Raw genomic sequence first — 15,317 nt, 5'->3', positions numbered from 1 at the left:
TCTGAAATTAGGAATATTGACTATTTAACAATTACAACTGTGTTTATACCTGGGGAACGCCCTCCAGACAATATGCAATCAGCCTGGATGGGCCATTAGGAAAGACAATGGGTCTTTAAAGATGCTGATCTCCCGTCTTCCTGGAGGTCCTTCCTGTTGACGTCGCAAATAAACCTTGTTTCATCGTTGCTTTGGCACTGCAGGGTCATGTGATCATGTCACCTGGTACTGGATACCATCTTGGACTGCTGGTACTTTTCCACTGAAGGGGGATGGGGATCAAACTGGGAAACAAAGAATTCCCGCAATATGTAAATCCTATTTAAGCCCGGGGAGTGAGTTAATCAAGGTCGCTGGCTGTTCACTGAATCCCCGCCCAGAATGACTTCTGAAAACACCTAAAACTGATCTGGGGAAGAAGGACTGGGACCCAGGCTGAGAAAGGGGTCTGGCCTGTGAAAAGCTGGAACTTTTTCTGGAAGCAAGAGTGGTTTGTCTTCAAGAAACTCTGCAACCTGCTTAAAACAACACTTAGGGTGAGAAATTACTACTTGGAACCCGTTTCTTTAGTTCATTAGGCTTAGTTTGCATGTTTGTTTATTTTGCTCAGTAATCTGCTTTGATCGGTTTGCTATTCCTCATAACCACTTTAAATCTACCCCTTGTACTTAATAAACTTGTTTTGTTTATTCTAAACCCAGTTTGTGTTATTCATAACGGTGGCAGGGGGAGCTGTGCATCTCTTCCTCCACATTGAGGGAGGGAGCGAATTTCATGAATTTACGCTGTACAGGTTTCTGTGCAGCGCAAGACAATACAATTTGGGGGTTGCACTGCAACGGAGGGTGCTCTTGAGTCCTGGGCAATCTCCTACCTGAGCTCTCGACACAGAGCTGATCTCAGAGTCTGTGCTTCTTTCTGCAGCTGGGTGTGTCCCTACCAGTGTGTGTGCGCGAGCCCGGCACAGCAGGATGGTGTCAGGGAGTCCAGTCTGGGGGGAACAGGTTAACTCAGTGGGACCACAGTACGTCAGGTTAAGGGGTTAAGGGGTTGTGAAACCCGTCACAACCCCTTAACCTTCTCTTTGTTAGGCTAAAACGATTGAGCACCTTGAGTCTATCACTATAAGACAGGTTGTCTCATCCTTTAATCATTGTCATGGCTCTTCTCTGAAACCTTCCCAATTTACCAACATCCTCCTTGAACTACGGACACCAGAACTGGACACAATATTCCAGCAGTGCTCGCCTGGGAGCCAAATACAAAGGTCATATAACCTCTCTCCCCCTACTCAAGATCCCCCCGTTTTTGCATCCAAGGCTCACAGTGGCCCTCTTGGCCACAGCATTACATTGGGAGCTCATGTTCAGCTGATTATCCACCATGTCCCTCAAATCTTTTTAAAACTCACCTCTTCCCAAGATAGGATCCCCCACCCTGTAAGTACGGCCGACATTCTTTGTTCCTAGATGTCTGCATTCACATGTGACCCAATTAAAACACATGTTATTTGCTTGTGCCCAGGGCTTTGTCATGCCTGACATTAAAAGCCTCTAAGGATAGAGATTCCACCAACTCCCTAGGTAACCCATTCCAGTGCTTCACCACCCTCCTAGTGAAATAGTGTTTCCTAATATCCAACCTAACCCTCCCCCACTGCAACTTGAGACCATTGCTCCTTGTTCTGTCATCTGGTACCACTAAGAACAGTCCAGATCCATCCTCTTTGGAACCCCCTTTCAGGTAGTTGAAAGCAGCTATGAAATCCCCCCTCATTCTTCTCTTCTGCAGACTAAATAATCCCAGTTCCCTCAGCCACTCCTCATAAATCATGTGCTCCAGCCCCCAAATCATTTTTGTTGTCCTCTGCTGGACTCTTTCCAATTTTTCCACATCCTTCTTGTAGTGTGGGGCCCAAAACTGGAAACAGTACTCCAGATGAGGCCTCATCAACACTAAATAGAGGGGAATGATCACGTCCCTCAATCTGATGGCAATGCCCCTACTTACAGCCCAAAATGCCATTAGCCTTCTTGGCAACAAGAGCACACTGTTGACTCATATCCACCTTCTCGTCCACTGTAACCCCTAGGTCCTTTTCTGCAGAACTGCTGCCTAGCCAGTCAGTCCCTAGCCTGTAGCAGTGCATGGGATTCTTCCATCCGATTGAACTGGTACTTAGCCCTGCATGAGTAGGACATAAAGGGGGACCTAGATCTTGTGCTGGGTCACTGCCTGTGGGGGCAGGGGGGGAATTTCCCCATACTGAGGTACATAGAGAGTGCCTTTTCAAGAGCCGTCATTTTAGTAGTGGTGCCATTGAAATACTGCATTCAGAGAAGGAATACTGCATTCCAATTCCAAATACTGCATTCCAATTCCCCCACCCCCATTCCCCATTCCCATTCCCCCCCTTTACTTCCTGATTGACTGCAGACTATATAGTATTGAGTTCTGCTTAGCTATACCTTAACCAATCATTTTACTGAAATGTAACTAACCAATCCTAACATATTGTAACATGATTATTTAACCAATTATATCCCACCACCTTAATTGGTTTACACCCAACAAAATTAATTAAACAGCAGACAGAAACAATCACAGAGCCAGACAGGTTTCAGAGTAGCAGCTGTGTTAGTCTGTATCCACAAAAAGAACAGGAGTACTTGTGGCACCTTAGAGACTAACACATTTATTAGAGCATAAGCTTTCGTGGACTACAGCCCACTTCTTCAGATGCATATCCGAAGCAGACAGAGATTATACCAGGGGTAGACAACCTATGGCACGCGCGCCAAAGGCGGCACACGAGCTGATTTTCAGTGGCACTCACACTGACCGGGTCCTGGCTACCGGTTCGGGGGCTCTGCATTTTAATTTAATTTTAAATGAAGCTTCTTAAACATTTTAAAAACTTTATATACTTTATATATAACAATAGTTTAGTTATATATTATAGACTTACAGAAAGAGGCCTTCTAAAAACATTAAAATGTATGACTGGCACGCGAAACCTTAAATCAGAGTGAATAAATGAAGACTCGGCACACCACTTCTGAAAGGCTGCCGACCCCTGGATTATACAGACAAACAATAGGGAAGTGGAGACTACAGTGACAGAACAATACAGAAATGAGGATTTCACATCCCAGCTATTGATAAGTGAGTTCTTGCCAGACAGGATGCTATCAAACTCAGTTTCCTTTTACATCTTCTAGGCTCTTCCCTTTCTCTGGAGCTGATAGATCGATCACCTTCCGAACAGCCCCAAATCGCCTTATTTCAATGTGACGGGTTTGGGATGTGAGGATGTGACCGTTCACTTCCCAGCTTACGGCTGCTCCGGGGCTTAGCCCAAGGCCTTAGCCTAAGAACAGGGCCTCAGACTGTCACAGTGAGAAAAGGCCCTTACACCGGCAGACCGTGATTTCGATTCTTACCTCTAGAACTAGCTACGTGATAAGAATACACCTAAATTCTTAAAGTCTAGGCCTTCGCAGACAGGCCTGAATAGCTATATCCTAACAGAGACTATTGCAGGGGCTTGATTTTTCTTGCCTTCAGCTAACTCTCCTGGTAGGGGATCCCGTAGCGCTGCAGCCACTGTCTGCAGAAACTGACCCCTCCCTATTCTAGCATCCTGCTAACCAAGAGATTCTCTAGTGTTCTTCGTTTCAAGTTTTTTCACCTGTATCGTGTCCCAGATTTGTCCCAAAGCAGGTGGAGAGGAAATATGTTACAATGTCACACACGGCGTGACCACCTGTCCTTCGTTCGGGGCCCAGTGTTCCACATTACACATCAAATCAATAAATATTGTCTTGTAAACTGCAGTAATCATGCAAAGGATTGGACACCGTAATACAATCGGTTCTTTGTATATGAGTGTGGGTCACAAATCAAACATCGGGGGGTGCCCTTAAAAATAGACTTTCTCCAATAATTTCCAAGTTGTCCTTTATTTGAAATCTAAAGGGTCTGTATATGGGCCTGAGGGAGATTACAAAAGCCAGGGACTAGCTGTTCTGGTGCAGGAACATCAGAGCTAGGGAAGTTATGCGTTCCCTGTTGCCAGGCCCTTTTATGCTGCCCATGGTGTTGGCACCATCTGTCATCGGTTTCACCCCCACTCTGGACTTTAGAGTACAGAAATGGGGACCTGCATGTGAACCTCTGAACTGAATTACCAACTTAGATCTGGTTTTGCTGCCACCACTCCCAAGTTTTAACTCCTTTCCCTGGGTAGCCTATAGAGACTTCTTCACCAATTTCCCGGTGAACACCGATCCAAACCCTTGGATCTTTACACAAGGAGAATGTAACCATCCCCCCTCCTTTCCCCCACCAATTCCTGGTGAGCCCAGATCCAACCCCCTTGGATCTTAAAACAAGGAAAAAGCAATCAGGTTCTTAAAAAGAAGGCTTTTAATTAAAGAAAAGAAAGATAAAAGAAAACCCTCTGGGAGAGATTAGCATACCAGCTACTCTCACAGACAACAGATTCCAAACACATAGGATGTCCCCCTGGGCAAAAACTTAGTTACACAAAACATACCCAATATGATTATTCCCTAATGCCCAAGACAGTTACAAAGAAAATAAACATAAACCTATTTATTTCCTTCACTAATACTCACTACTTGATAAGAAGCTGAATTCTGGAGCTTTCCCACTCCGGTCAAAACTTAAACTGAAACTAAACAAAGGGAACTTCCCTCCTTCCTTTTGAACCACCTTGTTCCCCCGCTTGGTTCCTCTGGTCAGGTGTCAGCTAGGCTAGGTGAACTTCTTAACCCTTTACAGGTAAAAGAGGCATTAACCCTTAACTATCTGTTTATGACACCATCAGACCCACTTACTTTTTGCAGACTCCGGGCGGCACCCGCGAATGCGAAGTGCCAGGCTTTGCGCACAGCGATGCCTGGCTGCTGGCAGGCTCCTAATGTGCCCAGCTGACTGGGTGGGTTGCAGTGGCCATGCCAGTGGCAGAGGCCGGACCAGCCCCAGTGCATTGCCCCCTGATGCACTGACAGAGACATGCCCCAAAACACACTAGCTGACATGCATCTCCTGCAGGGAGGGACTGGCCTGCAAAGCCACCTAGGGGAGCAGCTGCTGTGTCCCACTTGCTGGCAGGGGTGTGGGTGTGGGTCTACACAGCATTTAAAGCTGGCTGCCCCCTGTGTCTGACTGGGGCTCGCTGTGGGGCTCTGTCTGGGCTAGCTGAACCCCAAGCTCCGAGACCACTGGGGGGGAAGCGACTCACAGAGGCCAAACGTCTACAAAGCCCCAGTCCACTGAGCAGCTGCAGGAAGGGGCGTGGGCTTGGCAGAGCTAATCCCCAGACATGGCCAGAAGGAGGCGCCCCTAGGGGCAAGCAGAGCACCCTGTGACACGCTCTCAGAGAGGAAGAATGGGCTTGTGATTACGGCTCTGGGGTGGGACTTGGGAGACCTGGATTCAATTCCTGGTTCTGCCACGGACTTCCCGTGTGGCCTTGGGTGAGTCACTTAGCGTCCCTGGAGCTCCGTTCCCCACCTACAAACTAGGGGCAATGTGACTTCTTTGCTCCCACCCTTTGTTTAGGTTGAGAGCTCTCTGGGGCAGGAGCTGCTCTTGCCGTATGTGTCCAGCCCAGTGCAGCAGCGCCCTGATCCCCGTTAGGGCTTGTACGTGCTCCCCTGCTCCCCATGGGAAATAACAGCCAGAGCCTGGGCGTTTGGGCTGGCGATGGGGAAAGCCGTCAGGAATATCGTTCAGACAAACACTGGGAAATCCCCTGTTTAAAGATCACACCTGCATGAGGCTGATTTGGAAACTGGTGAGTCCCTGGGGCTCCCTGGTGGCTCAGAGCCCCGCTGGGATTCGCAGGGAGGCAGTATAAATATCCCTGTGTCTCAGCCCGGGTCAGTGCGGTTCACACTGCCTGGAGCTCTGCACCCGGATCACAGGCAGAGATTCCTCAGCCCCGGCTGGAGCAGGAGCGTGGTGAGTCGTTTGGGATCGGGGCAGGTCTCCATTACTGCGCATCCCTCTCTTTAGAAACTCGCCCGTTGCGTATCATCAGTGGGAACACTAGCACGCCAAGGACCCAGGCCAAGGGCACCTTCAGCATCCACTGGTTTCAATGGGAGCTGAGGGCACATAGGATCTTGCAGGATCGAGTGCACAGTCAAAGAAAAGACAGTGAGAATATAGACTCGAATGCAGAGTGTGTTTCATGGCTGCAAGGAGCTGCAGTATTCTCATTGGGTATTGCTGCTGGCGCGCAGCAGGCCCAGGAACGGAAAATAGGCATTCCCAGTTCTTGTCCCATCACCTGGCCTCTCCCTGGCCCGGATCCTGCAAAGACATTCCACAGGAGGGGTCCCTGTAAGATCAACACCTATGTTCATTTTTCCAGTGTGCAGGAGGAGATAATTAAAAGCACCAAAGAACAAACTTCAGCTACTACAAAGGTAGGAACAGAGGCATTGCCAGACTGGGTCAGACCAGGGTCTGTCTCGTCCAGCGTCCCCCTCCAACAGTGAACAGCACCAGGTGCTGCAGGGAACGGGCAAGAAACTCCAGAACTGGCAGATGTGGGGTAACATGACACTTCTTCAGGGATCATCCTGACCGGTAATAGTTGGCAATTGATTTAAATGTGAAGCGTGAGGTTTAATCTCTTTCAATAATCGGTTATTTAGCACTAACTCTTAGAACTATTGACTGATTGATTAAAGATGAGGATTAGAACTTTCCTGCAGACTCCCTATACCAGGCGATGGCAAATTCGTTCTGTGAAGAGGGCTGAATTTCAGTGTTAACTCTGGTCCATTGGCTGGGGTGTAGAGTTAGTCCAATGGATCTCCCATTGATATCAAAGGGAGCGCTGCATGGAGATCACGGATAGAGGGATCTGAAAAGGACTTGGGGGTCATGGTGGATAATCAGCTGAACATGAGCTCCCAGTGCGGTGCTGGGGTCAAATGGGGCTAATGTGATTCTTGGACGTACGAACAGGGGACTCTCAAGTACGAGTAGGGAGATTATATGACCTTTGTATTTGGCACTGGGGTGACCCCTGCTGGAATCCTGTGCCCAGTTCTGGTGTCCTCAATTCAAGAAGGATGTTAAACTGGAGAGGGGTCAGAGAAGAGCCACAGGAATGATTGAATGATTGGAAGAGCTGCCCTGTAGTGATAGACTCAAGGAGCTCAGTCTGCTTAGTTTAACGAAGAGAAGGCGAAGGGGTGACACGATCACAGTTTATGAGTACTGAGATGGCGACCAGAAATGTGAGAACAGGGGGCTCTTCAGTCCACAAACGTCTAACACGATTCAATGGCTGTAAGTTGAAGCTAAACAAATTCAGACTAGAAATGAGGCACAAATTCTCAGCAGTGAGGGTGATTAGCTCTTGGAACAAGTGACCACAAGTTGCGGTGGATTCTCCATCCCTGACAATCTTGAAATCGAGAGTGGAGGCGTTTAGAAAGATCTGCTCTTCGTCAAACATGAATTGATTCAGGGCAGTTCATTGGGCTGTGTTATACAGGAGATCAGATGTGATGATCACGGTGGTCCCCTGTGGCTGTAGAATCTATGAATCCATTAGTAATCCCTTCTGCACTGACTAACCTTTGAGTTGCGATTGTATTTAGTTGTTCAGTAGTTGACTGTTGCATTCAGGATCAATCAATGGGAAAATATAAAGTAGGAACCGAGCTGGGTGAATAATTCCTAACAAAGCTGAACTTCACCTTTTTGGTTTCTGTTTGTGCATCGTCCCAGAGCTGACTGAGATTTGCATTCATGCATAAGTTATCTGAAATTATCCGCCTAATAATGCTTGTACTGTGGCTTCTTTACAGTGGGTTTGCAGGTGTTCCGTTTCTGTTTTTACAGGTCTGAATGTAGCTCTCATGCTCAGGTTTGTATTGCATTCAAAGAAAGCTCATTTCAAGTTCACGTTATGTGAATCTTGGCACTATTTCCTGAAAAGAACACTGTTTCTGGTGGCCGAGAGGGACCTGGACCTTGTGCAAGCTCTCGGCAGTGGGTGAATTTCGCACTAGAATGTTAGTGAGAAGTGAGCGTGAAAGGGGCACTACCCCGCAAGTACTGACCTTGTCTTTCTTTCCAGCTTTGACTAGTATCCAAGCAAAGCCCACACCTCATCATGTCTGCTGTCAACAGCACAAAATTCAGTCATCTCACGTTCATCCTCCTCGGCATCCCGGGCCTGGAGGACTGGCACACCTGGATCGCCATCCCCTTCTGTTTGATGTACACTGTTGCTCTTTTAGGGAACTGTGTTCTAATATTCCTTATTGCAACAGAGCGCAGCCTCCAGGAGCCCATGTACCTTTTCCTCTCCATGTTGGCAGTCAGCGATTTAATATTATCTACTTCTACAGTGCCGAAAATGCTGGCCATCTTCTGGTTTAGGACCAGGGAAATTGCTTTCGAGTCCTGTCTCATCCAGATGTTCTTTGTTCACTTTGGGTTTGTTGCTGAGTCGGCAATCCTGCTGGCCATGGCGTTTGATAGGTACGTAGCCATCTGTGACCCCCTGAGATACACCACCGTGCTAACCAATGCAAAGATTGGGAAAATCGCCACGGCCATAGTCATCAGAAGCTTTTGTATAATTGTCCCCGATGTCTTTCTGCTCAAATGGCTGCCCTTCTGTGGAAGCAACGTCCTACCGCACTCATACTGCGAGCACATAGGTGTGGCCAGACTGGCCTGTGCAGACATAACCGTTAATATCTGGTATGGCTTTGCAGTGCCGATTGTAACCGTTATACTAGACGTTGTATTTATTGGGGTGTCTTATGTGCTGATCCTCAGGGCTGTCTTCAGGCTCCCCACCAAAGATGCCCGGCTCAAGGCTTTTAGCACCTGTGGCTCCCATGTCTGTATCATCATCTTGTTTTATACCCCTGCATTTTTCACTCTCCTAACCCACCGCTTTGGCCATCACGTCCCCCGTCACATTCACATCCTGCTGGCCGATCTCTATGTGCTCATCCCCCCCGTGCTAAACCCCATTGTTTACGGGATGAAAACCAAGCAGATTCGGAAACAAGTGGGCTGCATGTTCTCGCAGAAGTGGAAATGGTGCTGAGTGCCCCCTCTGGGCTGCTAGCTGAGCAAGGAAACTTACTAGTTTGGCTTCTTCCGCACTGCATGGAGAGGGTCCCTTGGCACCGAAAAATCGAAGTTAACACTTTAACTCTCTGTACCAAAATAGACATCATCAGCTCCCGGGATATTTCATTGAACACCCAGGTCTATGGCACTATGTCTGAAGAGAAGACTGAGGGGTGGTCTGATAAAAGTCTTTAAATCTGTGAAGGGCTGTTATAAAGAGGACGGTGTTCAATTGTTCTCCATGTCCACTGAAGGCAGGACAAGAAGCAAGGGGCTTAATCTGAGTTTTAGGTTTCATATTACGAAAAACTTTCTAACTCTCTGGGTAGTTAAGCTCTGGAACAGTTATTAGGGAGGTTGTGGAATCCCCATCACTGGAGGTTTTTAAGACCAGGCTGGACAAACACCTGTCAGGGATGGTCTACGTTTAGTTATTCCTGCCTCGTGAGGTCCCTTCCAGACCTACATCTCTATGAAGTGACGAGCACTGGTTTCTTGAGAGGGCAGTGCCTTTTTATATGGCTGGTCTCTCAGCACTCAAAACAAACCCATGTCCTTGCCTTGTCAGTAGGCCATACTTCGGCCTTCACCCGCCTAGCCCCTTCTCCTGAGCTCCCCTTCCCCTCACAGTTCAAAGAGCGAGCTCGTGTGTTTGATTTGCTTATTCTTGGCCAGTGAACCCAGGGGAAGGAGACTGGGTGAGGTGGTGTAGGCTTGGAAGCTGGGGAGATGCCTTGCCAGCATAGTCTGGTACTTTGAAAATGGAGGCATTCCTGTTCTGGTTGAGGAGGCCTGTACGGTTGGAATTATGGGTTCAGAATTATACAGCGCAGGGTCGTCCCTGACCCCAGCACTCACACAGCCCCTCAGCTAAATCCCCTAAAATAACCTAGGCTAACAGAGGGCAATGGGTGGCAGGGGATGAGTTCCTCAGCAGTGAGGGGGTTCACTGATGGCTCGCTCTTTGCTAACATTTGAGTCTGGATGAGACAGAGGCAGAGCAGGTCCCTGGGGATCCCTGCTGGCTCTGAGCTCCCACTCTGGTATTCCCAGGGCAGCAGTATAAATATCCCCATGTCTCAGCCCCAGTCACTGTGAACAGGGCCAGTCCTAGATCGAATGGCACTCCAGGCAAGGAGCATCTTTGGCACCCCCTCTTCATTTGTTAAACCTTTGAATACCTTATTTTTTAATGCATTTGTAGCTCATTTCACGACTTTGATGCACTATTTGCATGCATGATTAAGACTATAAATTTGCACGCTAAGATCTGTAAATCTGTATTTATTCATGCCATATGTAAGCAAATCCATTTTTTTTAATAGTGTTACAGTCAGTGACAGCTGTAGAATGTTAACCCTCGTCCTTTAGTTCAAAAGGTCGTTTTTCTCGCCTTTGCCCTTGGGAACTGAAGCACAGCGTCAGACAGATCCAACGACTGGACAATGGCATTTTCAAGTGAAAAAAGAATGAGCAATCTCATTAAATATGTTCTTTATTAGGCACCGCTTACACGCTTCAAGTCTTAGAACACAGGTACACTTTCACAATTACACAATAAAATGAGGTTCACAATATCATAGATGGACTTTGTTTTTCTATCTCACTGACTGACTGACTGGTCCAGCCCCGCCCGTTATCTACCCACCAGGGCATGGCAGACCACTTTCTCGGAGGTTCCAGGAAAATGTAGTTTTCAGAAAGTCTGGAAGGTTCCAAGAGATTCTAGAAAGGTCCAGAACATTCTAGAAGGTTAGTGAAAAATGAATCCACATGGGGAATACCTGAAACATTTTCCTTCACACATTCTATTTTCCCTTTTGTCACTAACAACAAAAACAGCACCCCGAGCTAGGTGCCCCTCAAGCCTGGCACCCCAGGCAGTCGCCTGCCCCTAAATCCGGCCCTGAATGTGATCCTCACCCGGATCACAGGCAAAGATTCCTCATCCCCGGCTGGGCAGGAGCCTGGGGAAGGAGGAATTTCTGGACTATGTCTGACTCTCTCAGACTTCCCAAGTGATCTCAGGCCAATAGCTTCAAGTCTCTAATAGGCACTGCCTTGATTTTTTGGATGCTCAACTGTAGGCACCCAAATTTGAAAATTTGGGCCTAAACGTAGGCCCCTAACGCCACACACCAGAGCAGCATGCCTCCCAATATTCCAAGTGGCTAAAGCGGGACGGGCATTGCAACCTGGCACACAAGGGTCACAGCACCGCTTAGGTTTGGCCCATCTGCCCCTCTGCAGATGGAGACAGGGGGCAGCTGGCCAAACCTAAGGGGGGGAGCGGGGCGCTGTGACCCCCATGCCCCTGACTGCAACACCACTTCCCCCACACACACACTCTGGGCAGCCCTGAATGCAGGAAATGTTCTATCTCAGCCAGGAGAGGTGGTTTTGGGGGTCAAATCAAGCCAGCCCTGTGACACCCTGGGACTATTGGGAAGTATGGAACAGGCAGTGAAGAGCTGGAGGTTTCTGGAGACAGGCATCCAAAATCAGAGTCCCCTTTTGAAAAGGTGAGCCTTAACCGCTGAGCCTGTTTATCCTTCTGCGCTTTGGCGTTCAAACACCAGGCCCTGCTCAGAACTTTCCCAGCTTTGGATTCCGTGTTTGCAGGTTGAACCTCTCAATAATGAGCCAAATCCAAATTCATCCACATCTAGGTTCAAAATTTAGGCTTAGATCTGAAGTTTCATCTGTAGCCCCAACAACTAGTAAGCCACATTCCAGTCTCAGAAAAGAGCTGCAAGAATTATTCAAGGTCTGAAAAACCTGCCATATAGCGACAGACTTAAGAAGCTCAATCTACAGAGTTGATCCAAGAGAAGTTTATGAGGTGACTTGATCATGGTCTACAGGGAAGAGATTTCTGCCAGCAGAAGGCTCTTTAATCTAGCAGACACAGGCATAACTAGCCCAAATTTTAACAATGGGGGTAATTAACCATGGGAACAATTTACCAAGGGAGGCATTGGATTTTCCCTCACCTGAAGTCTTTAAATCAAGACTGGATCCCTTTCTGAGAGATGTGCTCGGACTCAGAAGTTACAGACTAGATGCAGAAATTATTGGGTGAACATCTCTGTCCTACGCTACGCCAGAGGCCATGGCAGATCATCATAATGGTCTCTGGCCCTCAATACCTTAGTACCTGAGCTTCTTACACTCATGAACAGATTTTATCCTCTGGACCACTGGGAGCCAGGGAAGTATATCACTAGAGAGGCTGCAGGGCAGGCAAGGGAAAGGCCAGAATAAAGACTCCAAGTGAGGCTGTTGCTTAGGTTACAGATTTGACATATGATCAAGTGTATCACTGCCCCCTAGGGAATGGGATAGGTCAGACCCAACCCCACATCTATGATCGAGACAATCTCTGTTTGCAGTGTTGGTGTCGCCCTGTCCATCCCAGCATATTAGAGACAAGGTGGGGGAGGTGATATTTTTTTATTGGACCAACTTATGCTGATGGAAGACACAAGCTTTCAAGCTACTCAGACCAGAATAAGAGCTCATTACAAAAGCAGCCTTTGACAAGGTCCCTCACCAAAGGCTCTTATGTAAATTAAGCTGCCATGGGCTAAAAGGGAAGGTCCTTTCATGGATTGAGAACTGGTTAAAAGACAGGGAATGGAGAAGGGTAACTAGTGGTGTTCCACAAGGGTCAGTCCTCGGACCAATCCTATTCAACTTATTCATAAATCATCTGGAGAAAGGGGTAAACAGTGAGGTGGCAAAGTTTGCAGATGATACTAAACTGCTAAAGATAATTAAGTCCAAAGCAGACTGTGAAGAACTTCAAAAAGATCTCACAAAACTAAGTGATTGGGCAACAAAATGGCAAATTAAATTTAATGTGGATAAATGTAAAGTAATGCACATTGGAAAAAATAACCCCAACTATACATACAATATGATGGGGGCTAATTTAGCTACAACAAGTCAGGAAAAAGATCTTGGAGTCATCATGGATAGTTCTCTGAAAACGTCCACGCAGTGTGCAGAGGCAGTCAAAAAAGCAAACAGGATGTTAGGAATCATTAAAAAGGGGATAGAGAATAAGATGGAGAATATATTATTGCCCTTATATAAATCGATGATATGCCCTCATCTCGAATACTGCGTACAGATGTGGTCTCCTCATCTCAAAAAAGATATACTGGCACTAGAAAAGGTTCAGAAAAGGGCAACTAAAATGATTAAGGGTTTGGAACGGGTCCCATATGAGGAGAGATTAAAGAGGCTAAGACTCTTCAGCTTGGAAAAGAGGAGACTAAGGGGGATATGATAGAGGTATATAAAATCATGAGTGATGTGGAGAAAGTGGATAAGGAAAAGTTATTTACTTATTCCCATAATACAAGAACTAGGGGTCATCAAATGAAATTAATAGGCAGCAGGTTTAAAACAAATAAAAGGAAGTTCTTCTTCAGCGCACAATCAACTTGTGGAACTCCTTACCTGAGGAGGTTGTGAAGGCTAGGACTATAACAGAGTTTAAAAGAGAACTGGATAAATTCATGGTGGGTAAGTCCATTAATGGCTATTAGCCAGGACGAGTAAGGAATGGTGTCCCTAGCCTCTGTCTGTCAGAGGGTGGAGATGGATGGCCGTGGGGAGGGCGCCGGGGGGGAGGGCGGCCGGAGACCTGGGAGGAGGGCGGAGTGCCCGGTTGGGGCTCTGCTCTCCCCGGCAGCCAGAGCGCCAGGGGGAGGGCGGCGAGCCCGGCCGTGGCCCCGCTCTCCCCGGCGGCCAGAGCCGGAGCACTGCACCGCGCCGCCTCCCTCCAGGTGCTGCCCCAAGCACAATCTTGGTGGGCTGGTGCCTGGAGCCGGCCCTGCCCACAAAGCAGAGGGGCTGGGTCCGTACTCAATACCTCAAAGGAACTAGACACCTAATGGAACAGAGTGAACAACTCCAGATTCTGAGCATGGTACTGAGCGCTAGGAACTAACTCCCGATGTGCTTGGGCAGGTCATTGCGCATAGTGAGGCTGTTTATAAAATGCCCCTCACTGTCGCATCCAGGCAGATAAGTGGGGAGGGGCAGAGTTACGTAAACCACCTTGGAAATAATGCTTTGCCCTTCTCCATCCAAGGCTGTCAGTCTAGAATACAAACACGGGTGAATTAAGACTCACAAACCCATTGCAATGTGGGCCTGAGCCCCATTTTACAGATGAGGAGACTGAGGCACAAAGCAGTTAGTTATCTTCTGCAAAAGTCTCTGGGTCCTGGAGATCCTCTGAAAATTAAGTCATGAAGTCATACAAGTCTCCAAATGGGGGGCCCCCCAAATCTCAGGCAGCCAAAATTAACAGGAAATGCTGGGAAAGTTTATAGATTCATAGATTCTAGGACTGGAAAGGACCTCGAGAGGTCATCGAGTCCAGTCCCCTGCCCGCATGGAAGGACCAAATACTGTCTAGACCATCCCTGATAGACATTTATCTAACCTACTCTTAAATATCTCCAGAGATGGAGATTCCACAACCTCCCTAGGCAATTTATTCCAGTGTTTAACCACCCTGACAGTTAGGAACTTTTTCCTAATGTCCAACCTAGACCTCCCTTGCTGCAGTTAAAACCCATTGCTTCTGGTTCTATCCTTAGAGGCTAAGGTGAACAAGTTTTCTCCCTCCTCCTTATGACACCCTTTTAGATACCTGAAAACTGCTATCATGTCCCTTCTCAGTTGGTGTAAGGGATGTGGTCATACAGCAAGGCTCTGGCAAAGATCAGAATAGAACCCAGGAGTCCAGGTTCCCAGCCTCCCCTGCCTCTCACTGTAACCCCTAGACACCCTCCTCCCCTCCCGGAGCTGGGGGCAGAACCCAGGAATCCGGGCTGTAACAGCCCTTCCCCCCCCCACTAACCCCCCCCCTCCCGGAGCCCGCGGCAGAACCCAGGAGTCCGGGCTGTAACAGCCCCCCGTCCCCGGACCCGGGGGCAGAACCCAGGAGTCCGGGCTGTAACAGCCCCCCCTCCCCGGACCCGGGGGCAGAACCCAGGAGTCCGGGCTGTAACAGCCCCCCCTCCCGGAGCCGGGGGTAGAACCCAGGAGTCCGGGCTGTAACAGCCCCCCCCTCCCCGGACCCGGGGGCAGAACCCAGGAGTCCGGGCTGTAACAGCCCCCCTCCCCGAGCCGGGGGGCAGAACCCAGGAGTC

The 15,317-nt window shown here is 48.3% G+C and overlaps 1 protein-coding gene across 1 annotated transcript; it reads left to right on the top strand.

Annotated features, from left to right (window-relative positions):
- The first annotated feature begins 8,167 nt into the window (after window positions 1-8,167).
- On the top strand, window positions 8,168-9,118 carry LOC112061265 (olfactory receptor 52B2-like). Its single transcript, XM_065581909.1, has one exon. It carries the CDS (start codon window positions 8,168-8,170, stop codon window positions 9,116-9,118), a length of 951 nt encoding a protein of 316 aa, XP_065437981.1.
- Window positions 9,119-15,317: the final 6,199 nt, after the last annotated feature.

The sequence above is a fragment of the Chrysemys picta genome, chromosome 1, assembly GCF_011386835.1.
Source record: "Chrysemys picta bellii isolate R12L10 chromosome 1, ASM1138683v2, whole genome shotgun sequence".
NCBI classification, from domain to species: domain Eukaryota; kingdom Metazoa; phylum Chordata; order Testudines; family Emydidae; genus Chrysemys; species Chrysemys picta.
The sequence above is the reverse complement of the archived record's forward strand: the minus strand, read 5'-3'. Positions and strand labels throughout refer to the sequence as shown.